The sequence below is a fragment of the Pipistrellus hanaki genome, assembly GCF_964339955.1.
Source record: "Pipistrellus hanaki genome assembly, chromosome: 1".
NCBI lineage: Eukaryota > Metazoa > Chordata > Mammalia > Chiroptera > Vespertilionidae > Pipistrellus > Pipistrellus hanaki.
The window spans coordinates 207,464,898-207,490,664 of record NC_140503.1 but is presented as its reverse complement, the minus strand read 5'-3'; the positions used below and the strand labels follow the sequence as shown (position 1 = coordinate 207,490,664).

The window sequence follows — 25,767 nt, the reverse complement described above, 5'->3', positions numbered from 1 at the left end:
CAGCATTCTTTGAAAAATGTCTGAGTATTTTGAAGTCCACAATTCCACTTTATAATTTCAAATTAATAACTTACTACTGTAATTTCATACGTTTTATACTACCCCTAGGAAAAACAAGTATTTGCTCACTTCAGATTTCTTACATTGATTTCAGTTGGTCTCGTTCCACATTACAATTACGGCTTTCCACTCCACAAGGTAGGGCTTAGCGTTGTGTTTCACATTTGAAATGGGTTGTGCGTTAATAAAGCTACTGTTTCTAATTTAGAAGAAAAGATCTCTTAGGAGGGTTGGTAGGCTCCAGGACAGTCTTTGAAAGGCTGGTTTTGTGTGGGTTCACGGAGGCCTCAAACTGCTCCTTCTGCCGAGAAGCGCCACCTCTTTTCTCCCTTCGCCTGTTTGGCCTCGTGTGTGTTTTCTTCGGATGCTGTGACCACGGCCAGTGTGAGGCTGGCCAGGCGAGCCTTCCGTCCTCACGCAGAGGTTCCCCTGGGCCCCGAGAGCCAGGTGATGTCTGTGTCGGCGAGGGCCCTGGAGGACTGCCACAGCCTGCTGCCCCGCGTCCACTCCGCTCAGTGACCACACCTACTTTCTCTTTTGCTTTTACCTGTGAAACCCGCGACTTTTTCGTAACACTTACACTGCTCTGCTAGTTACTTAGAACTTTGGATTACTAGTTTATACCATATGGACATAAACGAATCATTCTTATTACACGCCCTAGAAGCCCTGACTGCCTGTATTCTGTTAGCTGATGGTTTGTCCTAACAATGAAGATGTGAAGTCCCGGTGAACTACCGTGTCTCCCCGAAAATAAGACATCCTCCGAAAATAAGGCCTAGCGCATGGAAAGATAAGACATCCCCTGAAAATAAGACCCAGCGCAACTTTGGGAGGAAAAATTAATATAAGACACTGCCTTATTTTCGGGGAAACAGGGTAGTAGCAGAGCCATTTTCATTGGGAGGGTTATGAAGTTTTGGTTTTGCACTGGACCGGTGGTGTAAGCAGGTACCTTCTTTTTCTTAGGAATTCAGTAAGCATTTTTGGACCCGTGGGACTCTGCCAGTCCCTGTGCTGAGGATCGGAGGCTCAAAAACTGGTGAGATTAAGTGGCTCAAAGGCCAGCAAGTCTAGTAGGGAGACCTTCCTGACATATTGGCAGTAATGCTGTTATTTGGGTTTATCATCACCCGGAATAACAATATTACTGCCAATTAATATTGGTAATTGGGCTTATTATATTTTGCAAACAAGTAGAAGAGTCACTTCAACTATATTTGCTTCTTTGGCTGGGACTGGTTCCCTCCAGAGGAAAATTATCCCGAAAAGAAGAAAAAGACCTTCCAAAGTGAGCTGTGAATTTGTGGTGACCAACAGCAGGCACTCAGGTTCCATGGAGCAAGAATTACGTTTGATTGTCTGAGTTAATGGTGTATTAAAGATCACGTGACTTTCCTGGTCGGTGGAAAAGCACCCAGGTTGCTGCAGTAGTCAGCAATCAGACCCATTTTGGACACCCGGTACCTTCAGTGTGAACGCCTCATAGGACACCGAGCATGTCAAACTCAAAGGCTAGCACAGGCCAGTAAACGAGGCATGTGGCCCGTGGACCACGAGTTTGACATGCTTGCAGTACACTATGCACATACAGCATGTCTCCTTACATGCGTGTGTGTTAGAAGATAAAGCTGATCTTACTTTAACTCGGCAGGCACAATCAGACTCCCTGTGGGCATAATAGGTAGGACAAGGCGGCTCTTGATGGCAGATCTTGGAGGTCCGGCAGGACAGGCCGCAGAGAAGAGCAGTGGCTGGAGCAGGGGAGCTGGGTTTCCACCAGCTGTGCGGCTGTGAGCTGAGTGGTGCTGGGCTCAGTGTTTAACCTGTCTGCCTCAGTGTCCTCGGGTGTAAAACAAGGCACTAAAGCTGCCCCGTAGAGCTGTGAGGGAGAATGGAGTTACCTTTGTAGGACGGTCTAAAACCGTGCCTGTTGGCCGGGTGAACGGACGCGTATTACCTGCTGATGTGTTTGGTGTTAGTCGCAGAGTAACGCACCCGGCAGGGAGGCAGCCCGGGCCGAGTGGGTAAAGCGCGGGCCCTTCTCCCACAGCCGGGCAGGGCAGCATCCCGGTGTGAGGCTGAGGATGGAGGCACAGCCACCGACTGCGAGACTGCCACCGAACCATCACCCCGCCTCTGCTCCCCCTCCGGCAGCAGGCGGGGCCGCGGGGGCAGGTGCAGGGGGGGCGGAGGGGGGGGACCTAGAAAGGGAGAACCTGCCAAGCAGGGCAGCAATGAGGACTCCACTGTCAGGGCCGAGGGAGGAGCCGTTGCAGAGACGGAGTCTGTGGGGTTGCTGACGGATAGGCTGGTGAGCTCAGTGGGCAGCAGGGACCAGCCATGGGGCGTGAGGCTTCAGCCCAAGAACACAGCGGTGGTCCCAGCTCACAGCAGTCAGCAAACAGGGCCCGGGGCTGTGGGGGGCAGGGCAGGGTGGGGTGTCGGCGTGAGAGAGTCCTCCACAGCTTGTGGACACTTCTGCGTTGCCCCTGCCTCTCCCCTGGGGCCGCTGTTTAAGGAACCGTGTTCCTCTCACTTAACGGTCACCTTGGGCAGTCCCTGGACGCAGTTTCCTCATCCTTAAATCGAGGGGCCTATATTATCTGCTTTACCTTTCTCTCGGGATGTAAAGGGTACGTGGGGGAAAGGAGGGAAAGCTTGCCTTTGAAAGTGTGCATGCGGAGATCTTGATGCAGTTACACTTACCTAAGGAGGTGGATTCAACAACAGGGTGAAGAGAAGCCCATGCTCCTCACGGGGTCCCTTTCCCGCCCCAGCTCTGGCTGTGCACATGCGTGGAGCCTGGTGTGTGCTCACAGGTGGCATCGCGGTGCCCAGCGCTCAGACCCCGTTTGCCTTGTTCCATCCTTCACACCAGGACCCTGTGAGAAGCTCCTTTAAAAAATCTGGTTACAGTTCCCTCCACAGGCTGTGTGACCTAAGCGTGAATTTTATCGTGTTTTTCTTCCTGTTTAAAAATTCGGCCACCGGGTGGGGAGAGCTGGAGCTGGTCCCGCATTGGCATAAAGTTAGCATTTCCTTTTGCATTTAAACGCGCGACTTTCGTGTGAAAGGGGAGGAGGAGGAAGCTGCCGCCTCTGAGGGACATTAGCCCCCAGCTCGCAGGACCCTCCCCTGGGTCCGGCCTCGGCCGTTTCTGAGCCTTCCCTGAACATGGCGCGTTTCCTCCTCATACACCGCGGGAGGCATGCACTGCCATTTCCCATTTTACAGATGAGGAAACTGAGGCAAAGGAGGGTACGTAACCGGGGAAGGGCCCCGCAGCTGGTGTGTCAGAGCTCCATGGAGCCAGGCAGCCCTCTCCACAGTGTGCTCGCTCTCCTGTGCCCACACAGGGGCTCTCAGAGACAGAAATAAATGCCACCTGTCCACCCGAGACCACTCTGCCCTCTTCCGCCGTGCCCAGGGCCCACAGCACTGCCTCCGTGTTTTCCTAGTCCGCCATACCTTTTCCTTCGCCGGCTTCATGGCCCATGTGGGTTTGCAGTCAGGGCATCTCGCCTGTGGTGTGGCCCGTCAGGTAGGGCGCGTGGAGAGGGGGACGCGCCTCCTGCCTGTGTGTGCCCTGCACAGCACTTCACACCGCACACCACCCGAGGTGGGTCAGCCGCTGTTGGCAATCTGCATCGGGCAGATCCCGCCATGTGTGAAGAGCGTGGGGCGGTCATTGGACAGATCTGATTTTACCAACGCTAGCAGATCTGCGCCTCGGTTTTCTTGCCTATAAAATGGGAAAGGTGATGATATCAGAGGATTGTTATGAAAATTAAATGAAATATGTGAAAACATGGAGCAAGCTTTGTCATGTAGTAGGTAATCAGAAGTAACTGCTAAATTTTTCCCTTGTAACTTAAGCACAGTTACATATAAAATTTGGATATGAAAAATCACTTTAAAATATACTACTCATGCCGAAACCGGTTTGGCTCAGCGGTAGAGCGTCGGTCTGCGGACTGAGGGGTCCCAGGTTCAATTCCGGTCAAAGGCATATACATTGGTTGCGGGCACATCCCGGGTGGGGGGTGTGCAGGAGGCAGCTGGTCGATGTTTCTCTCTCATCGACGTTTCTAGCTCTCTATCTCTCTCTCCCTTCCTCTCTGTAAGAAAAATCAATAAAATATATTTTTTTAAAGAATAAATAAAATAAAATATACTACTCATGGGAATGCAGACTGGTGCAGCAACTGTGGAACACAGTATGGTTTAAAACTTAAAAATGGAACTGCCTTCTGACCCAGTGATCCCACTTCTAGGAATATATCCTAAGAAACCTGAAATACTAATTCAAAAGAATATATGCACCCTGTATTGCAGCGCTATGTACAGTAGCCAGGATCTGGAAACAGCCCCAGGGCCATCACAGACGAGCGGATAGAAAGCTGTGGGCCATACACAACGGGGTACTCCCCGGCGGTAAGACAGGAGCTCTTACCTCTGTGACAGCCTGGAGGGACCCGAGAGCACTGTGCGGGGTGAAATGAGCCCGGCAGAGGAAGACAGGCACTGTTTGATCTCACTCACATGTGGAAGCTAACAACTAAATGGAAGCAGAGGCGTGGATACATGGGGCAGACGGACAGCTGTCAGCGGGGACTGGATGAAAGAAGGTGAAGGGATTAACCAAAAACACGTATGTGTAATCCATAGACACAGACGGCAGTGCGGTGAGGCCAGAGGGAAAAGGGGGCGGGGCGGGGTGATGGGGACAGAGAGGGGCAGTGCGCACGGCGCAGTGTGCAGTGATGTTTTACTGAGTTGAACATTGGAAAACTATGGTTTTGAGAACCAATGGCACCCCAATAAATTCAGTTTAAAAAATAAAACATACAGTTCAGTTTCAGTCAAACGCAAGAAGTGGTGGGACTTCTGGGGCTCACATGGACCTGGGGACCAGGGAACGCAGTCCCTTCATTTCCCAAGCGAGGAGAGGGAGCCTGAGGAAGGGCCGGGCCGGGGCGCACTGTGGTGTGCGCAGGGGTGGCTAATGCCGGCTCCCTGACCGCTGTGGCTGGCGTTACCTCTGACTCGGCGTTTGATCAGCTCCTCTGCGTCCTCTTGCGTCTGTCCCAGAGCCTCAGACAGCCCGCAGGCCGCAGGCCGGGCTGTCTGACCCTGTAAGGCTCTGCTTGTTGGAATCCCACAGGAGGTGGCCTGGGAGGCGGGGCTCGGGCACAAGGAGAGTCTGCATTTCCCTGTGGCTCTTCCTGCACGAGGAGGAGGGTGAAAAGCACACACACCGTGCATGGCTGAACGTGCTTGTTTCCCGGTAGATGGGTGCTGTGTGGGACATGGGTGCTCTGTGGGACGTGGGTGCTGTGTGGGACGTGGGTGCTGTGTGGGACATGGGTGCTGTGTGGGAGATGGGTGCTGTGTGGGAGATGGGTGCTGTGTTTTCCGGGAGATGAGTGCTGTGTGGGACGTGGGTACTGTTTCCCGGGAGATGGGTGCCGTGTGGGACATAGGTGCCATGTGGGACATGGGTGCTGTGTGGGACATGGGTGCTGTGTGGGACATGGGTGCTGTGTGGGACATGGGTGCTGTGTGGGACATGGGTGCTGTGGGACATGGGTGCTCTGTGGGACATGGGTGCTGTGTGGGACGTGGGTGCTGTGTGAGACGTGGGTGCTGTGTGGGACATGGGTGCTGTGTGGGACGTGGGTGCTGTGTGGGACATGGGTGCTGTGTGGGACGTGGGTGCTGTGTGGGACGTGGGTGCTGTGTGGGACGTGGGTGCTGTGGGACATGGGTGCTCTGTGGGACATGGGTGCTGTGTGGGACATGGGTGCTGTGTGGGACATGGGTGCTGCGTGGGTGAGATGGGTGCTGTGTGGGACATGGGTGCTGTGTGGGACGTGGGTGCTGTGTGGGACGTGGGTGCTGTGTGGGACATGGGTGCTGTGTGGGACATGGGTGCTGTGTGGGACCTGGGTGCTGTGTGGGGGAGATGGGTGCTGTGTGGGACGTGGGTGCTGTGTGGGACGTGGGTGCTGTGTGGGATCTGGGTGCTGTATCGTTCGGAGGTGCTCGCACAGTCCGGTCAGCAGAGGCAAACGTTGGGTGCCAGTGATGCTTTTAAAAGAACGTGGGTGTTGCTTTTACACGTCACATTGTAAAAGTTTCAAAACAGCATTACTCTTTGAGCTTGTTTTTAATCTGTTATAACATTTGCTACGGATGCTTTAGAATATAATTTTAGATTTCTGTCCTCGTTGATTTGACCTGAATGAACAGTGAACAGCGGTCGTTGGCACACCTGGTGTGGACTGTGGGGCCTGCGGCTGGAGAGGGTCAGCCTGAGGGGCAGCCAGGCGGCATCGCCCTCACTCTGAGTCCTGAGCTCCGTTTCTTTGTTCCCTTTTCCCTGAGAGGAGCGGTTCTAGAACACCCGGGGCGCACCGCCACAGGGGAAGCTGCCCGTTCTCACAGCGTCCTCGCGTTTGCTCTCCCTTTGCAGCTTGTTCCACAGGCCACAGGTCTGTTCTCTCACATGCTCAGGGCTGCTTCCTCTGAGGCCTGTGAGATCGCCGGGGCGGTGCGGGAGCTTCCCGAGGAGGAGGAGGAGGAGTGTTAGCGTCTGCAGCATCGTAAGCCCAGCCTTTCTGGCCTCTAAGACAGGGCGTCGGAGGGCAGAAACCCCTGCCGCCTGGATTGAGTCGGTGCTTACAATGCGCCGTGTGAGCAAGCGCTTTACAAGTAAATAGTGTTTGTTTTTTCATGATCGTCAGTATCTTTGCTTCCTGACTACACTGAGCTTTTTTGTGTTTATCTCTTTTTTTTTTTCCCCAGAAAAGCCCAAATGTCTGGGTGTTTTTTTTAATCTAATGGAAACAGAATGTGGCTTAGCTTTTACAATTATTCACTGTAGAGAAGAACTTGAAGCTATAAAAGTTAATCAAATTTGGTAGTACACAAATTTCATCAAAACCTGAATTTTACAAGCTTTAAAACTTGGACTTTTTCAAAACGTTTGAAGAGTTGGTCTTCACCGCCCTTCAGACGCTCGCATTCCTTCCGTCCCGGGAGGGAGGGGTGCAGGGGGGAGGGGGGTGCAGGGGAGAGAGGGAGGGGTGCAGGGGGGAGGGAGGGGTACAGGGGGGAGGGAGGGGTGCAGGGGGAGAGGTGGGGTGCAGGGGGGAGGGAGGGGTGCAGGGGGGAGGGAGGGGTGCAGAGGGGGAGGGAGGGGTGCACGGGGGGAGGGAGGGGTGCAGGGGGGAGGGAGGGGTGCAGGGGGGAGGGAGGGGTGCAGGGGGAGAGGTGGGGTGCAGGGGGGAGGGAGGGGTGCAGGGGGGGAGGTGGGGTGCAGCGGGGGAGGTGGGGTGCAGAGGGGGAGGGAAGGGTGCAGAGGGGGAGGGGTGGTGCAGGGGGCCCTCCCCCTCCCCCGCCTCCTCGCGGAAATGAACTTCTGAGTCAGAGGGTGATAAGCAGACCTCGGCCGCGTCCCTATGTCAGTGCCTGTGAAACAGAAAGTGAGAGTCACCGCCAGAGTCACTGAGTTACGACGTGTTGATGGATCTCCGTGTTAAGGCCGTGAATGGTATTTTTAGTTTCCTAATGAAAACAGAGTGACTTCCGCCGTGAGCGCTCTCCTCATTGTTCCAGTCCTCCCTTCCCTCTCTCCTCCCTGCTCACAGCCACAGCGCGGTCTGCGCCCGGGTCGGGACTTTCTTTCCCGCCTCCGAGTTTCCAGTGGACGGGCTTCCCGGGCCAAAACCTCGCCCCAAAGCATTTAACTTGCTGCGCACAAAAATTCGAGTCAATTAAACGTGTTTGATTAATTTATCACAGAGAGTGCCACCTTGAGTGAAAACAATCCTACTCTGTGGAAAGTTCTTTCTCTTCAAAAGAAAGTCCTTATTTCTAAGGGCAAAGCTCTGATTTTAATTAAATAAAGGGCATTTTATGCAATTTTTTCCCCTAAAGCTTAAGATTAATTTCTATGGTTACTTGGGATATAAATCTCTAGATTGCTTTAAAACAAAGATTTTTCTTCAGGAGAGAGTTGACAGCTCCCTTTAAGAGAAGCTATTACTTAATTTTACTTTCCTAAGTTTAAACACATAAAAATATTTGTAATGATACCCCAAAGGCATCATAAAAATGTAAAATAATTGTACTCTAAAATATCGAAAATTACAGGAAATAGAGCTCATTTTAAAAAATGAACTGGGAGTCGTGGCCGGGGAACTGGGGTGTGACATACTTCAAAACCAGAATCTCTTGTCAGGAGACGTTTTTTCAAAGCTAAAGAATTTTTCTGCTGCCAGCCATACAAACTTTAAAATACGTCCGTTCTGTTCGAATGTTTCTTTATAGTTTTATGAATTTGAGCATGCATTGCTGTATGGATGGCTGAGGTCCCCTCCGAGAGACAAATTTCTGTCCGTGGAATGAAGTGGCATCGGGGCTTGTGGATTCACTGTGTCGCAGTAACGCTGCAGCCTGGGTTTTCACGGTTATTTTTAAAGTACACTCACAGCCATTTTCTGAGCAGCTTTGAGCCAGGGCAGCACAAATAGTTTCTAGTGTTTTCCTTCCCCGAAGTATACTTCCTCTTGCGGAGATAATGCTAACCGGTAAATTGTTCCCAGAGAGATTAAAAGTTTGTCCTAGTTTAAGAAATGTACTGCAGTCTGTGGTAGAGGCACTGACAGGGGGAAAACCCAACTTTTCAACTAAATGAATGAATACTCATCCTTCTTCCGACTTTAGTTTTGTCATTTCGGTTCTTCCGTTATTTTCATTTGCTAAAATTTAATTGTGTCTTTATAGTCACACACCTTCATTTTATTAGGAAACGTGAAATCAGATTCATAAACGCTTCCGACCGAGGTCTTGCAGGAAGTCCTTCGGCCCACGGCCTGGCTGGGGAGCCGGCTTGCTGGCGGCGGAGACTCGCCCGCTGCCAGTGCTCCGCATTAAGGGAGTTTATATTTTGAGAGCAAAGTGGAGGGAATAAAACTACTTTCCCTCCTTCTTCCTACGAGACAAGAAAATTAAGTCGAGTGCAGATATTGAAAGTGCTGTAAGCTGAAAGTAAACACTGATTATTGCAAATGTACATTTGGGCCGATTTACTTTTATCTCTCAAGCGAAACATTTCCCACAGTTTCTGCGGGTTTTTATTTAAGTTTGGAAAACTTTGGACGTTTGTGTGAAAGTATAAATAAGTTTGGGAAAGTCGTGATTAGACTTTGATAATAAACATGCAAAAGCAAATTGGGAGACTATTAAAGTCAGATGTATCGTTTAATAATGTTTTCTCCGAGACTCATTTCCAGAGAGGAGAACGGGGAAGCGTGTGGCTCTGAAACAAAGGCTAGGGCTGGGAAATAAGGGTTCCTTCCATGCGAATTTTTCCACATGGGTGTTTGCTTTCCTAAAAGGACCTTCGTGATTGTCACAGGAGCCCCCACAATGCCCCTTCCCAACTATGGGCACGGAAAGCACATATATTATTTATAGATTCCATTTGAAAAGCAAAATACTGACTTAGTTGCCAGGAAAATTTAAACTATTTTTTTTTTTTTTTTTTTTATAAAATGAGCATTCCATTTTAGCACAGAAAGAAATTATTTTGTAAAGAGGAAAAATGTTTTAGTTGGTTTAATTATTGAAATACACCACAATATAGAGAGTACAAATAAAATTTAAAAACCTTCATCTAAAATGTGTTTTGAATCTCATTGTTATAACACTAACCTCACCAACCCACGTTGGCGTTACGTGTGGGAAGGTATTTGCCAGTTGTTACATACGGGCACTTTGGAAATAGCAGTCACGCCAGCTTTCAGTCAGATACTGACTAATGCTACAGAGTTCCTAAGGAGTTCTTGATCGTTGTCAAGTGTGAATCTCCTCTCCTCAGTATGCTGCTACATTGTCCCTAAAGTGTGTGTGTGTGTGTGTGTGTAGGGACAGCGGTGTTACATTTTGGTGACACCTTTATGGCTTACAAATTGATACGTGATGTTAACCTGAAATTTGCTGCTGTGATAAGAATGGGAATTTTTGTGTGTGTCATGCGTTAAAGGCTTTACCTAATGATCTGAGAAACTGTTAAGGGGATTTAAATTGTATATATGGGTTAAACTTTTAAAGCTTTAAAAATGAATTCTGAATATAAAATTTAAATGTAGGGGTTAAACATTTTTTTCATCTTAGTAAAACAGTATTTAAGATATTTAAGATAACTTAGATTCTCAAAGTCAAGATCTGTAATATACAGCTCAGGATCTCACTATTATTTTTCTGGTTATTTTGCACACAGATTTTTCTCTGGCAAGTGTTATAATTAGGGATTAATTCTTTTATGCTATTTTAAACACTTAACTAAAAATCAATTATCATCAGACTAGTCTGTCCCCATTTTATAACACTTAGCAGTTAGTAGTTTGCTACAGTTTCGTTAAATTTTTGAAACAACTAACTTTTCTCTTTTTTTTCAATCAAAGAGGATGTTAGAATTTTTTGTAACTTATTTCTTGGAATAATATTGTCTGCCTCCCCACCCCCCACCCCCACCCCCTTTTTTTTTTTTTTGCATGTGTACGGAAGTACTTTAAGTTTCAGCCTATTTACCCCAAAGAACACCATAATGAGGGAAAGGAATCTGAGTTCTGGGAGACGGGAATGATGAGACAAGGCCCTGGGTTTTGCTTGGAATCTGAGCAGCGGGGCCGGTGGCCGCGGCCGGCGTGCCCTGCTTTCTCCTCCCGCTCACTCAGAAAGATGGCTCTGCGGGCAAGGCTCTGTATCTCGTTACCCGGCCCGCTTTCCCAGAGCCTCATGATAAAGCACACGTTGGTTCCTTGGCTTTTGTTTGCACTAACGGAGAAAAACTGTGTTTTAGTAGAGCAGAGCACTTAAACTCCGAGGGTTCAAATGTTATCGCGCAGCGTTTTCTGTGGAGTGTAAATTATTGGCATCTCTCAAGCAGCACGGACCTGAATGCAGGCCCTCCCTTTGTACCACCCGCAGTCCCTTTCCCTCCTCTCCCCTGATGTGAAGCAGAAGCTGGACAAGGTAACAGCTCTGATGGTGAGATTAGAGGTAGCCAGGCTGACTGTCTCCTGGCTTTTAGAGACCTTTATGAGCTCGGCGCTCCCCCCCCTGTTTAGATATTACTTGCTCTTTTGAGTTTCAGATTACAGGAGCAATTGATCTGCGTGACCTATCTTAAGAACTTTAACTTTGCAGTGGAAACTTAAACCAAATGTATATCCTCAGGAGACAAATCATCTTAAAGCCAGGCTGTTGTCATGTTGATGCACTATACGGTTCCCCCAGGAACAGCGCGGTGGAGGGCCCCACCTAGTGGACAGGAACTGCATGTGCTGCGGCGGGTAAATGGAGGGAACTAGTCTGTTGACCAACTCTTGTCCTCGGTTTGCCGGAGTGAGGTTTCCTGCTGTTCCAAGCTCAGTTTCTGCCCAGGGCCAGGGTCCTAGGAGAAGGGGGTAATGAGCAGTTGTGCTATGGCAGTTCTGTTTGTGGTTTCTTACTTCTGTAGGTGTAAGTGCTGGTCCTGGCCTTCTCCTTGTAGATGATCTTATAATTCACATAAAAAGATCATTTTTTAAAGATGCTGCCCTAGCTGGTTTGGCTCAGTGGATAGAGTAATGGCTGGTGGACCAAAGGTGTTCAATTCTAGTCAAGGGCACATGCCTGGGTTTCCATCCAGAATTCGATCCCCAGGGGGTGGTGCAAGAGGCAGCCGGTTAGTGATTCTCTCTCATCATTGATGTTTATATCTCTCTCTCCCCCTCCCTTCTTCTCTGAAATCAATAATATATTGAAAAAATATATACCAATTAAAAAATAAATAAAATGTCAAGGCAGCCTTTAGTCTTTGGGAATTTCATGTTTTTGAACATATATATAGATATATAATCGTAATAATAAGAGAATACATTTGGGCAGAACTTGTTTGTTGCCACAAACTTTATACTCTGCTAAGCTGTTCATCTTATGAGAGGAGAGGTTGATGCTAATTATTAACTGTGGATCATAGCTTGTTGTAGAGAGTGTGTCTTTCGTGTACACTGAAACATTTGCAAAAATGGTGTGAGAAAATTCTATACTTTAAAAAACCTTTAGTACATCATAGTCACTGGTTTTAGGTATAGCTGTTCCTTAATGTTTATTTTATAACTAGTAGCCCTGCGTATAAATCTGTGCGCCAGTAGCTCTCTGAGGGGCTTGGCTGCTCCACGCCGACGGCCCAGAGACCCATCCGCACCCTGGCCTGGCCAGAGCCCACCTGTGGCCGGTGTGGATCGCTTGCCTTGTCGCCGTGGCAATGAAGCAAGCATTCTGCCAGGCCGCTCATGCTGCCTGCTCTCAGTGGCTCCCCCACCCCACCCCAAAGACTGGGGGACTCCGGCAGGCTGAGAGGACTGGGTGCCTCCATCTAGTGGCCATGGGAGCCACCATCTTGTGATGGAGTGACAGTTAATTTGCATATTAACCTTTTTTCCAGATAGGATGATAGATTCTTGATAAAATGTACCACTCATTCACACACATTTGTTGAGCTAGGAAGCTTGTCGGGCTTTGACAATTCAAAATGAACACCATATAGTTCTTTTCTGGGCATACAGTTTTTAAAAGTCTTTTAGCTTTTCACCACAAATGAGAGTGAACGCATTCCTAGGATGGTGGAGTGTGAGTATGTTTACTGGCTTAGTGTTTACTGCCTGGGACTGGAAGAACTTAGACGACATTTCACAAATGCTCCTGGAGAAGCTGGTGGATGAAATGGTGGCTTGTGGGACGCGTTTGGTGTGCGGGAGGTGGGAGGAGGCCGCGTGGTAACTCCTCTGGGTTTGGCTCCCGGCTCAGGGCTGACCTCTGAGCCGGGCTTGGAGGCACAGAGTGCGGAACCTAAGAGCACAGGCTGGAGTCTGCTTTGCAGAACGGACCTTGGCTTTTCAGCTTGCTAATGTATGACCTGGCGCAGGCTACGTAGGGGCTCTGTGCCGCAGTTGCCTGAGCTGCTTTCTCGTTTGTTATGGGAATAAAAGAGATCATCTGTCCAGTGGGCTTACAGCAGTGCCTGGCACATAGTAGGCATGACATATTGACGAGGGTGAGGGTGGCTGTGCCTGCTGTAGGCAGGTGTGGTTGTCACCGTGCACCGGGCTTTCCCCCACACCTGCCCCCCACGCCCAGCCTTGGTGGGACTGGCCAGTGTCTGTGCAGACAGACTGCGCGGCAGCATGGCCGGCAGCTCTCTCCCACGCTGGCTGGCAGCACTTCCCCCACGCGTGGTGTTTGCAGAGAGGGCTTCCCTCTGCGTTTGTGTCCTTGCTTATTGAATCCCATTTGTGATCGGAGGTTCCTACCCGGGGCCCAGACAGCCAGAGCCTGGAAGCCCGTGGTGGGGGTGCGGGAGGTTTTGTATCCGTGGGAAATCCACTTGCTTAAGGAAGGAGCTCAGATCCCCAGCTTTTGTCAGAGTGTCAAAGGCCTCTGCCCCCCAGAAGGCCACCTGAACTTCAGATGTTCGTGATTCTTTCTGGAAGGCCACTCAGAGGAAATGCAACGTGGATCTGCACCGCACACTCTGTTTTAGATGAGACGTAAGTCATTTTGAGGTTATAGTTGGGATTTTAATTTGAGGGACTAAATGGAATGTTTTTCCCTCTTCCTCCGCGTGTCCCGTCCTGAAGAATCATGAGAGCAGGGAAGGGAGGCCTGAGGCTCTGGAGTAGGCCCTGTTCCGGTCCAGCTCTCCCTCACTAGCGATGCCTCGCGCCAGGGACCGAGCCCCACCCGAAAGGAGACTGAGCCGGGCCGCCTCCCCGGGTGGGTCATAAGGACGCGGCGTGGAGCCGTCACACAAAGGCCTCCCGCTCTGGTAGACGTGCGGTCAGTGCTGTGTGCGTGCTGCTCTCGTTTCGGTTCATATGTACCCCATGGCATCCATGTGTACAAGGGAGCTGCCTGCCGTCACTTGTTTGTTATCGTCTGGTTCACAGTTATAAGAGTTTCTAACTTTTTATGACCAGAGACTAAGGTTCTACACCTGAGTTGTCGTTAGTCAGAAAACCTCAATCAGTGAGGACCCAGGCACGTGGGTGTCACTCCTGCTGGCATCGGGGGAATCACCAGAGCAGGGCAGAAAGCAGTGAGGAGCTGGGAAGTCGCTGGAGCAGAGCCAGCCCCCTGGGATCTCGGAGCAGAGACCCTCTTATCTAACCTGCGCCGCGCAGGGAGGACAGCGGTGGAACTCGCTCGGGACCCGGAGGAAGTGGCCAGGACTCCCACTAGGACTGTCACCCTGCAGTGCCCACGCCATCGATGGGTGGCATCGTGCGGGGGGAACGGAGGGAGGGAGGAGAGGCCACCGGCGGAGTCAGGGCTGGAGTGAAGGCGAGCGCGGCAGGAGCCGTTCACCTCTGTGACCCCGCAGGCTGGCTGCTGTGAGCGGGGCGGTGCCAGGCTGAGAACTGCTCAGACAGGGACAGGACTGACACCCCACTGCAACTTCAGCAGGTCACCACGCCCCGAGAGGCGCACTGGTTCCGGCCTCGTGCTGGAATTGGTGCTGATGCATCATTGTTCACTGATGGGGGCTGAAGGGGCGACTCGGGATTTATTTAGCGGGCCTCCAATTAAACGGGGCGCGTGATCCTTGTGAAAACCATTTCGGCTTATCAGTAGTTGGCAAACATCCCACAGCAGTGGTGTGCTGGCTGTGCCTCTGGCTGCTTACTCAACTCAACAGCAAGCTGTGTCCACCGGTGGAATGAAGAAATAACGATGCTGTGTTCCAGGGAACTTTTACAATATGCCAGGGGGACCTACTGGAGTCTCTTTCATCCTGAACAATGGCCGCTTCTTGCAGAGGCAAATTATGCAAATCGGTGCTTAGTGTTCGCTAATCAATCAGGTCTTTGTTGGGAGGGCAGCCAGTGCCAGCGGGCAGAGCCTCTCCTGGGGGTGGGCCTGGCAGCCAGACCCGCTGGACCCGGGAGGGACCCTGTGACGGCCAGCCCTGAGCTCTGCAGCTCGTGTCCTCTGAGGGGAGCCCTGCATTTTGTACCAGGGGTGATTTTTTTCCAGTGTATCTTCCTCTCGGTAACTTACAAAGCACCCAGGAAGGAGCAGCTAGCAGGACTGCTCGGTGGGTGACACAAAGCCGTGCCCCCCGCCCCCGCGGTGCCAGCCCTCCCAGCTCCCCAGGTGCACGTGTGTTCGTCATTCCGGCTCCGGCTTGGCACAATGGTTAACCTTCCACGGCCCCCTGAGTCTAGATAAGAACAAAGAGCTGAGAACTTGGAAAGCCCTGGGGAAATGGTGAGGTTTTTGAGTGCCCGTTATTGCTGCAGCTGAGATGCTTGTGCTGCCATCTCGTGGTTAATGTCAGGTGTGTGGCTGGCTTCCTGTTGGGAGTCCTTCTTCCCTACTCTTAACTCCTTCCTGCCAGGAAGTGCCTGGAAGAGCAGGTCAGTCCAGAGTTAAGTCCTTAATGAGGAACCGCTTCAGGCTACGCCGTGTGCAGCTCAGGTCACCTTTCAGAGCCGGCCCTGGCCTGCTGGAGGCAGAGGACACCTTCGGAGGCTGCCTGTCGCCTGGGCGCCTGGCCAGTAGGGTCAGGGGATTAGGAGCGGGAGGAGGAGATCTGCATCTGGGGAAGCCCGCAGGGGAGAGTGGGTCCATGTACACTGAGGGGAGTCCTTGGAAGACTGACCTTTTTGTTTATAAAAGTTTTCTGTCTGATTGCGAAGACTGAACACACTAATCCTAGGAAACGCTTGAAGTACACAGAGGTGTTAAGAATAAAGAAAGTCTCCAAATCCTGCCACCCAGAAACCACCGGGGCTTTGATGAGCAGCCTCAGAGCCTCTGTGCGTGTAAGCCCCGTGGGTGCGCATTGCGTGTATTTTATGTCCACGGACTGGGGCAGCCATGGTGCCCCTCTCAGCAGCGTGCCTGTCCGTAGCCTGGTGAGGCCGCCAGCTGCTCAGGCTGGGCTGCTGGGTTGGTTTGGTCTCCCCATGAAAAGCCTTGGTGCGTAAGGACAGGCCGTGCACGCTTTTCCCTCAGGCACATCCACTGTGGGGACCGCACCGCGCCTGTTCCATGGTCCGCTGCTCTTCCGGTGGGCGGACCGGGTGGGGACTTAGCCTCACTAAAACACAGCCTTACAGGTGGACTCCGGAGGAAGAGGTGGGTCCGCTGCAGAGCCGGAGTTTGAGAACGGAGGTTAGACGGGCCGGCGGGTGAGCAGACCCTGCCCCACAGCTGTAACGGGCCTTTCCATGGCGGAGCTCCTCAGCGCGAGGACCTCTGACCTCAGAGGGTGCCGGCCACACTCCTGGCAAAGCGTCCCTCGGAGAACTGCCAGGCTCGGGGGGCGGGGCATCTTCGTGGGTAGACGTGTCTCCTGCTTGTGTTGAGCCATTTATACAAACTGTGTGGCTCGGAGCCTTCCCGTCTGACGTGGGCCATGGCGGACTCTGTCCCATTCGATGGTTTCAGGAAGTAAGAGGCCAGGGAAGCAGAGCATTTAGCTCGGTGCCGCACATAGTATGCACTCAATCAGGGCTGCCTTCTAACTGCTGCTGCTGTCCGTAAGAAGCCGTTTATAGCGCTCCCTTTGTAGTGCAGCCCAAGGACATAGCAGCTTGCTCAGAATTCACTTGGCAGAGCCTGAGAGTTAGAAGAGCTATAAAACACCCCTTTCTTCCAGCCCAGCTTTGGAACCACCTGAAAGAGAAACTCGGGAGTCGGAACACAGAAAGCCAAGTTCGCTTTGTGGCCAGATGTGGGTGGAGCATGCGCCTGGAGATTGCCCTCTGCAGGCTGGCCGCCGGGCACGCCCGCCTCCTCTAAGTCAGGAGCCAGTTTTTTGCCTCCGCCCTCCGCCCTCCGCCCTCAGGAGCCTCCTCAGCTGAAGTCCTCCCACCCGGAGCCTGAGGACAGCGAAGGTGGCCTAAGGAGACTGAGCCACAGAATCCAGCAGCTCCCCGTGTTCCTACCAACGCCCCCTGTCTGCCCTGCTCCACGCAAGCCCCGCACACCGCCTTTGGCCCCGAGCCTGCCCTGCCCCGTCCTGACACTGTCAGGGGTGGGGAGCATCGCTCCTCCTGGAAGTTGCCCTGTGGGCGGTGTTTGCTGATTGACACTCAGAGCACTGGTCACGCTGGCCAATCTCTCCCACCTCCGCCTCCTCGCTCAGACTCGAGGGCCTTGCACCATCCCGTGGCCGTCAGTTCCGAGCCTCCTGGTAGCACAGCACAGGCCAGCAGCCGCCTCCCGCTGGGGGCACGTCCTCTCGGGCAGGCCCGTCTCGCTGGGCCACAGCAGGACTTGGGCACGAGCACGTGTGGGGACACAGAGCCTCTGGCGCAGTCTTCCTCTGTCCACGCAGTGAGACACGTTCTAAGTCGAAACCCTGCTCCTCCCGCCAAAGGAAAACCTTGAGCTGAAGCAGCCAGGAGTAGTGTCCCGTCTTGGCGGCTCAGCATGGGATAAGTAAGGTCGCCTCTGTGGTGTAGGCTGCCGTCCACCCCAGTTCCGCCATCGCTAGCCTCGTGCCCTTGCGTGGGCCTCACTCTCCATGCTTATTACAAAGGAATGGGGTGATGCTGATTCATCCGGATGTTATGGGGAATAACTGACAGCAAATGTGGAGCAGTTCAGGCCTAGCACACACGCGGCTGGTGCTCTGCGTGCCGGCCCCAGTCTGGGACATCCCGAGTGCAGGCACTGTGGATCAGATGTGAGGGGAGAAAGCAGCCGATGTTGCTCACTCACTGTGGTTCCCAGGCCCTGGCCGTCCCCTGTGAGCCCTGAGCTGAAAACTAGCTGTGACCGACCAGGAACCTGCGCTTCCCTCTGTGCCCGACACTGGGTGCCTGGTTCCCTCCGGGCTTCACCCCCGCGTCCCCGAGCAGATGGCTCGCCCTCGCTCCCACGCACCTTCTCACCTGTGAAAGGGTGTGATGGTGGGTCTGCCTCGCGGGGCCGCTGTGCACAGAGCTCGGGAAGCTGTGTGGGCCATAGCGGACTCGCCAAGAAGACGGGGCCGCTTGGTGACGTGGCGGTGAGACTGCTCCGTGGAGCTTCAGGCAGAGGATCCAGCTTAGAAATGAAGCGGCCAGCGCAGTGGGCCTAGCCGTTGGCTCAGTGTGGGGGACTGCTGTTTTGGCAGCAGGAAGTCTGCATTTCAAATGCCTAAGAAGGCTAAGAGGAGAAGTGCTTTAGGCGGGAGGTTAATACCTAAGGACGTTTTTAAAGGCACTGCAGGGGGCAGTATAGGACCCCACCACCCGGTGCCCGTCTTCAGCAGCGGTGCACAAGGGCTGATCCTGTCTCATCCGCTCCCCCCACCCCCGTATTATTTTGAGGCAACCCCAGAGATGCCATTTTATTTGTGAATTTTCCAGCACATATCTTTAAAAGGTAAGGATTTTAAAAACAAAGATATTAGAAACAATCATAACACATAATACTATTATCACACCTGAAGAAAAACTCACTGTAACTACTTAGCATCATTAAATGCTAAGTGGGAGGTTTTCAAACCAGTTGAATAATAATACACAGCAGACAATAGAGTGACTTCAGCGTCAGATGGCAGGACACAGCAGTGTGTCCGTCCGTGTGTTGGGGCCCCTGGAGCTCAGGAGAGTCCCACTTCCGCTCGCGCCGATTCCGCTCCGGGCCGTGAGGAAGGCACTGCCACGTGAATAACCAGTGGAGGTGGCTGGTGTGGAGGAGACGGTGGCTAGCACTGCCTGCCTTTCTCTCAGCTACAGTTCCGTTACTGCTTTAGATCCCGGTGCGTGTTGGAAATGAAGGGTTCTGTCTTCATCCCCGCCCGTCCTCTCCAGTTGACACTTAACACGGTGTGGCGTGTGGTCGGGACGCAGCTCCCGCTGTAGCACCCTCCCCAGGGGTGCTCGGCCGGGACCAGATCCTCTCTGAGCACGCCCGTGTGAGGGTTTCACCTGCAACGCTCACCGCACGCCCTCGCTGGCATGCGAGGAGCGGAGTTTGCACAGAGCCGGCGTGTGCTGCTTCGTCTGTTTGCTCAGCTATCCGGGGACTACCTCGTGACAGCTTTGCTACTTCTTGGTTCAACTCCTAAGTCAGGAGTAATCAGATCCTGAAGCCTTTTTCTGTCCCCCCGCCCTTTTCTTCCCCCTCCCCCAACATGTAGGGACTACGGGGACACAGCAGTGAGTGGACCTCAGGAACGTAATGGAAGTCTCCTGGGGGTCATAGATAAATACTTGTATCCCATGGAAAGTGTTGGCAGGTGTCTACAAAATACCGAGGGAGGTGTTAGGAAGGCCTCCTGGAGGAGGTGGCATTCGAGCGGAGCCTGAGGATGTGCTGGGGTCTGGGTGGCATGGGGTCGCATCAAGGAAGAAGGCTGATCCAGGCAGAGAGGAGCACTCTCAGAGGCACAGGGCTCGGGAATGGCGTGCCCACACTGCCCGGCTGTGAATCGCCCCACTCGTGGCTCAGCCCCCAGGCACTCCCGGGTTAGCTCTTGGGTCTTCTCACCACCTGGCCCCGCAGGCACTTGCCCAGTGGCCCCTCCCTCCCTCCTAGGAGCCCTCTCCCTGTCATCCAGTGATATCAAGACCAGGAAACTGGCACTGGTTTTAGATTTTAATGGGGCAGATGTGCTTCCATATACTGTGATTTTCTTGTCAAACTTGAAATGATGCCACTTCCCTTTAAAACTAAGAGTTATTCTCTGTAGGTACACACATATAACTCTTTTCAGAATTAGCGCTATACCTATAGAAGTCCCAAAGCTTCTTTGAGACTTTTTCTTTGTATCCTTTGTATCCTTGGCATTAGCTTATACATTGTGCTCATGTTAAATATCAAGTTAAATTGATGATATTGAATTATTTAACAGCTCTTAAGTTACCAAGAATTCCATTTAATCCTGAATCAGCTTAACTCCGTTTTAATGCATTCATTTTATAGACATTTGCCATGACAGAGCAAAGAAGTGGGGATCACATATGTTATACTTTAAGTGAAGCCTCTTGCAGTTATGTTTTTGAGATGCCCTGGGGGCACCTTGTTCCTGGCGCACACACCACCCCCACACACCATTCCCCCGGGAGACTGGACCTAGCTAACGATGGTGGTGCAGCTGCTCTAGCCTCTGTAGTAGATTCCTTTTAAGACTTTCCTTGGACCTTTTAAAGCTTTTTATGGAAAACTTTTTGATTCTTAAAAATCCTGTTTGGGATGTTAAGGCCCTAAGTAGGTGTGCCATGGACTGAATGTGGGCGTCCTTGAAATTCACATGTTGGAGTCCTAACCCCCAATGTGATGGTATTTGAGTATGAGGTTTTTGGGGGTAATTAGTTCATGGGGTAGAGCCCCACAAATGGGATTGGTGCCCTTTGAGAAGAACAATGAGAGAGGGGACCTCTCTCTTCACCATGTCAGGGTGCAGCAAGAAGGCAGCGGGCACAAACCAGGAGGGGCCGGCACCAGACGCCGAACCCGCCTGCACCTTGACCGTGGCCTTCCAGCCCTAGAGCCATAGGAATAAATGTCTGTGTGTAAGCCCCAGTCCATGGTGTTGTTACAGCGGCCCAGGCTGACGTAGACAAGTGTATTAGAGTCTCACTGCTGCTATAACAAATGACCACAAACTCCGTGGTTTAGAGCAACACACATTTATTACCTTCCTCCGGCGTTTTACTTTGTGTTTTTTATTCGTAGCTCCGTGCACAGTTTTGACACATGGTAGGTGCTTCAGAGTCAGTTTTTAAGATGCTGGAAACCGGCCATCACAAATGGATCCTCTGGGCTGTGTGTCCTCTGTTCATCCTGGTGGGGCCGGGGCGGGTGGGGCCGGCTGCGCAGCGATAAACCGTGGCCCCGAACCTTATAACTGCTTGGCAATGGCCTTTTCTAAATGGGAGACTCTGCCTTAGGGTCCACTTTAGATACGGACAGAAAATGGGGAATTGGCCTTCACTGGGCACATGCTGTGTGTACACAGACATGCATTACCCGTGTAACCTCCAAGTTCCCTAGAGACCATTTCTCCAAAATGGCATAGACCACAACAGTCACAGGAAGAAAGAGCCATCACAGAGAGATCAAGGCCAGCAATGTCAGTGATTACACAGGAGTCTAAAACCAAAGTTGTCCAGTTTGTGGTTTCAAAATCTTTCTACAACCGGCATTCCACCCTCTGTTAACATCACATGTGATTATAATATCTATCTAGCTACATAAACATTTTATGTTGTTTTTTTTTAGATTTCACACATTGGCAAACTGAGAGACTTTCTCCTGGAACACAGGAAGGACTATATCAACGCTCACAAGTAAGTGCACACGTGTCACGTGGCTTTGCTGGCTGCTCTGTTCCACACCGGACTCCGAGGCGTAATGGGCAAGATCAGTTTGGCAGGGTTCCCACCGAGCACCGGCTCCTCAGCGCCCGCCACCCCCACAGCGACAGGTCCTGTTCGGACAGCCCGGGTGGTGTCTCTGTGTGCACTTCGCTGCTGGGAACGCAGGAGGGGACAGGGCGTCTCACTCAGGACGAAGGTGAAAATGCCGTGAGATGGGCGCTGGCGGGGGCTGTGGTTAGGTTGTTTTTAAAAAATAAAGCATTTCGACGGAAGCCTCTAGATCAGTGGTTTTCAACCTTCCTAAGGCTGCAGCCCTTTAATACAGCTCCTCATGTTGTGGTGACCCCCAACCATAACATTATCTTCGTTGCTACTTCATAACTGTCATTTTGCTGCTGTTATGAATCGTAATGTAAATATCTGTGTTTTCCGATGGTCTTAGGCTCTACAGCAGCAGTTCTCAACCTGTGGATCACCTAAAACCATGGGAAAACAGATATTTACATTACGATTCATAACAGTGAGACGGGATTGGCCCCAGAACCCTTCCCCCGCAGGGCCGGCGAAGGGGTAGGCAGCCCTCCTGTCACTGTGTACAGGCGGAGTGTTCTGTATGAACTCTTCACCAGAGAAAACTGTCCCACCTCGGATGAACTTTAATAACGCTTGCCACTTTGTCCACTGAAACAGACAACTTTATACATTTAAGTGTATTTCATTTGAATAATTAAAAATACACTAACGTTATTATTACCCTAATGCCTAGTACCAAGAAGGTGGTATTTTTTAAGTTCTTAGTTCAAATAGTCAACACTAGATGGCAGTGTAAACTATTTCTAAAGGTGTGTTTGAATACCAAGTAATACTAATCTCATGGTCCATAAAGTGGGAGCTACAGTTATTTGGGGAAATTTAACCTTCATTCTCCAGCACTTCCAGGAATCCATCGTTAACTTCCCGTGGCCGTGAAAAGGCCTCCGGCTGTGAGGCTTAAACGATGGTTAGTTCACGCCACCTCCCCGTCAGCCTGTAGACCCAGCGTCTGTCTTCCTCTCAGCAGCTCAGCCTCTGCGCCTGCGCCCCGCCGCCCACTGCCTGTGTGTGAACAGCCGGGAGCTGAGAATAGTTTTCACGGTTTTCATGGCTCGGGAGGAACAATAAACCTCACCACATATGAACATCCTGTGAAGTTCCGGTTTCAGTGTGCGTTAGTCACATGTATCAGAGGGCCCCATGCCCGCTCGTTCGTGTGTTTCTGGGATGGCTGCAGAGACACCCGCATTTATGTCGGACCTTTCGGAGAACATCTGCGGAGCCCTGCTCAAGATACTCAGGCTGATGCTCACTCACAGCCAGAGGAGATTCACATGAGACAAGCAGCTGAAATTCGGAGCAGAAGGAAAAGGCAGCGGCTCAGTGCCAGATGGCTGTGTCAGGGTACTGCTCTGTAACTGCAGGGGTTTTGAACTTGAGATTGTAGCAGTGCCACCGAGGCATCTCTCGCACAGCTCAGCCCCCACACCGTGCCAGTGCTCCCAGACCGCCAGGCCAGGCTCCCCCCAAGTCCTTTCCTCCAGTGCCCTCCAGAGAGCGGGTCCGGCCTGAGCCATCGGTGGCAGCCTCAGTGGCAACGGCTGCTGGGACCTCCTGGCTCTGCGCTTGAGGGTCAGGCAGAGCCGGAGCTCTGAGGCTTTCTTAGTCTTCACCAATCCATCATCCCATTTCCTGGTTGCAACCGGTTGCTGCGGCTCATGCCCTCTGAGTTCCATTCCTAACCCTGTTTCAGTCCTTTTGAAAGAGCTGGGCCAGGCACACCTAGGAGCCAGCGTCAGCTCGCCGAGTGTTAACCGTGTGCGTTTGTGTGTGTGTGTGTGTGTGTGTGTGTGTGTGTGTGTGTGTGTGCAGTTCACCTCTCGGGCTGTTCGCTTCTTTGTAAAACCTAGACGGTGTCTCACAAGGATTGAACATGAGTGCTCTTGGCACACGTAAGCCCCTTGGTGAATAGAAGTTGAGTTGGAACCCCATTTGCACTGTGATGCAGTTGGGGGTGATCACTGAGAAAAGAAAGCGCCTCCGTCTCCTGCCAGACAGAGGTGGAGGGCGGGAAGGGGGAACAGGGAAGGCGGGGCAGCCAGCAGGAGGCCCGTGGGTGCATCACCGGCTTTGTCGCTGGTAAAATCCGGGTTGCAGGCAGTGCTGGGTCAGCGGGCAGCTGGCCTTGACACAGGTCCTGAGTCAAACACTCATGTGGCTGGGGTGCCGCTGAAGCCACGGCTCCTGGGGCGCAGAGAGCGAGGCAGGTCCCTTTAGAGCAGAGAGAGGAGCAGAGCCCGGCCTCCGCGGTCCGAGCGGCAGGCCCCACCGAGGGGAGCATGGCTGGACGTGGGGCCACGTCCCTGCCAGGCCCTCTGCCAGTGGTCAGGCCGGGAGGGCGGGAGGGGCGGCTGGGAGTCCAGGGTCTGATGGCCCTAGAGCAGGAGGGCAGGGAGGAAGGGGTGCCCTCGGTGCCCTAGGTTCTCTCCAGGCGGAGAAGGGCCCGCTCCCTCCTCCCCATCGGCGCTCCCGCCCAGAGCGAGACCACGAGGCCTTTTCCCCTCCCTCCTGCCTGCGCCGGCGGCCAGGCCGCCCCAGCAGCGCTTGGATGGAGCAGGACGGTGGAATTGAAAGAACATGTTTTAGAAATATTGCGTTCAGACCCATAAGGCCCTGTTAGTTGGACATAATTAGGAAGCTGTAATTTTTTCCATAATGTCGAGCTCAGACTTTATTGACCCATTTAATTTTTTTTAATAATGACGTTTTACTAGAGCAGAGCAACATGCAACCTAGGTCACCTCTGGCTGGGTCTCCTAAATGATCTTATTTAAAAATAAGTCCTCCACTTCTGGTAGACGGACCATTTCTGCGATATCCTGGCAACAAGACCATACCACAGAGGCGGGAGGAGGGGGGGTGAGAGGGCTCTCTTGGTTTCTGTGTTGTTACTAATAGGATAACCATACTGCTAATTTCCCGTTTGAAAGGTTAACTTAAAATGTGCCCTAAAGAAACATAACCTTTTAACTGAGTCCTCAGTTTTATCGAATTAACCTTTAGGACTTTTCCATTTCGCTGAGCTGAGGTCCCATTAAGTCACAATATAGCAAAGGCGGGTGCTAATCTGATGTTCTCGGAGGTAGTCATTTGGAGGTCGCTCTGACCCCGGGCGCGTTTCACAGGAAGGGGCAGCTTTCTTTGTCCTTGTCCTTGACCCGCTAGCCCAGCTGGGAGCAGGGAGCAAGCCGGAACCCCGCACATGCCTTTGCTTGGAATTGAACCTGTGACCCTTAGTGTGTGGGCCGATGCTCTAACCGCTGAGTCACACCGGCCAGGGCCAAAGCCTCGTTTTTAATGAGGGCTGCATGCTCCGCCCAGACAGCTCCCAGGCCCACCTCCCCCTCCGCACGGCGGCTCCCGCGTGGGCTGTGCAGGCGCTTTTCCGTCTGACGCCTTCCAAGTGCGGGTTCTCGTGACCGTTCTCTCACCTCTGAGCCAGCTGGCCCTCCGCTCCTCCAGGTCTCAGTGTGGCTGTCACTCGGCAGGGACGCTATCTCCCTCACGCCCACTGGGCTGTGTGATGTGCCCTTTGCTGCTGCCCTTTCATTTTGCCCCCACGCCCACTCACTCTCTCTTTCTAGCCATATCCTGTCTGAATATGGGAGGATGACAGACGCAGAGCGAGACCAGATAGACCAGGATGCGCAGACGTTCATGAGGACCTGCTCAGAGGCCATCCAGCAGCTGCGGAACCAAGGTGAGGTGCCTGGGGCTCCGACAGGCAGCCATGGCCGTCCTGGGCTCCTCACGGTACCACCGGTTCCAGTTCCTCTGTGCGCCTGTGTAGAGTCAGGTTTTAAGCTTCCAAATCTTTCTTTTCCTGATCAGTGTTTTAACCTAAGCAGGCAAAAGTAACAAAAAGGCCAAAAGTAATCAAAGAGGCCATAACAGGACCTCTCCAAGCAACTGAATGCTGACTAAGCAGCCAGGGCCAGAGGAGATGAGTGTGAGTGTGTGTGTTTGTGTGGCAGCCCTTAGTAATCACGTAAGTCATGCTCCGTGCCCATAAGGGTCTGTGCTGACATGACCTAGAACATGCACACGAGCCTAATAAAACTGTGGCCGGGCCTGTTGGCTTGGCCTGGGTCTCCTCGTGTGTAAGTAAGCGTAGCCATGGCTGCCTTCAGATGGCAGTGTCGGCGGCTAGCAGGGATGGGTGTCAAGTACGAGCAGGTGCTCAGCTCTCAGTACCTGGGGCTGACCTGCCAGGGTCCGTGGCTCAGGCTTCGGAGAC

General features: G+C 52.3%; 1 protein-coding gene and 1 long non-coding RNA gene across 2 annotated transcripts in view; both read left to right on the top strand.

Annotated features, from left to right (window-relative positions):
* STX18 (syntaxin 18) overlaps positions 1–25,767 on the top strand; it is a 72,380-nt gene that overhangs the window by 35,857 nt on the left and 10,756 nt on the right. The window contains exons 2-3 of the mRNA XM_084865262.1: positions 21,340–21,407; positions 25,115–25,230. Coding sequence (XP_084721388.1) covers positions 21,340–21,407; positions 25,115–25,230 — 184 coding nt within the window. The remainder of the gene's footprint in view (positions 1–21,339; positions 21,408–25,114; positions 25,231–25,767) is intronic.
* LOC311613183 lies at positions 21,423–22,615 on the top strand. The gene is made up of 2 exons (XR_014793407.1): positions 21,423–21,633; positions 22,368–22,615. It is a non-coding gene; the product is annotated as an uncharacterized lncRNA (long non-coding RNA).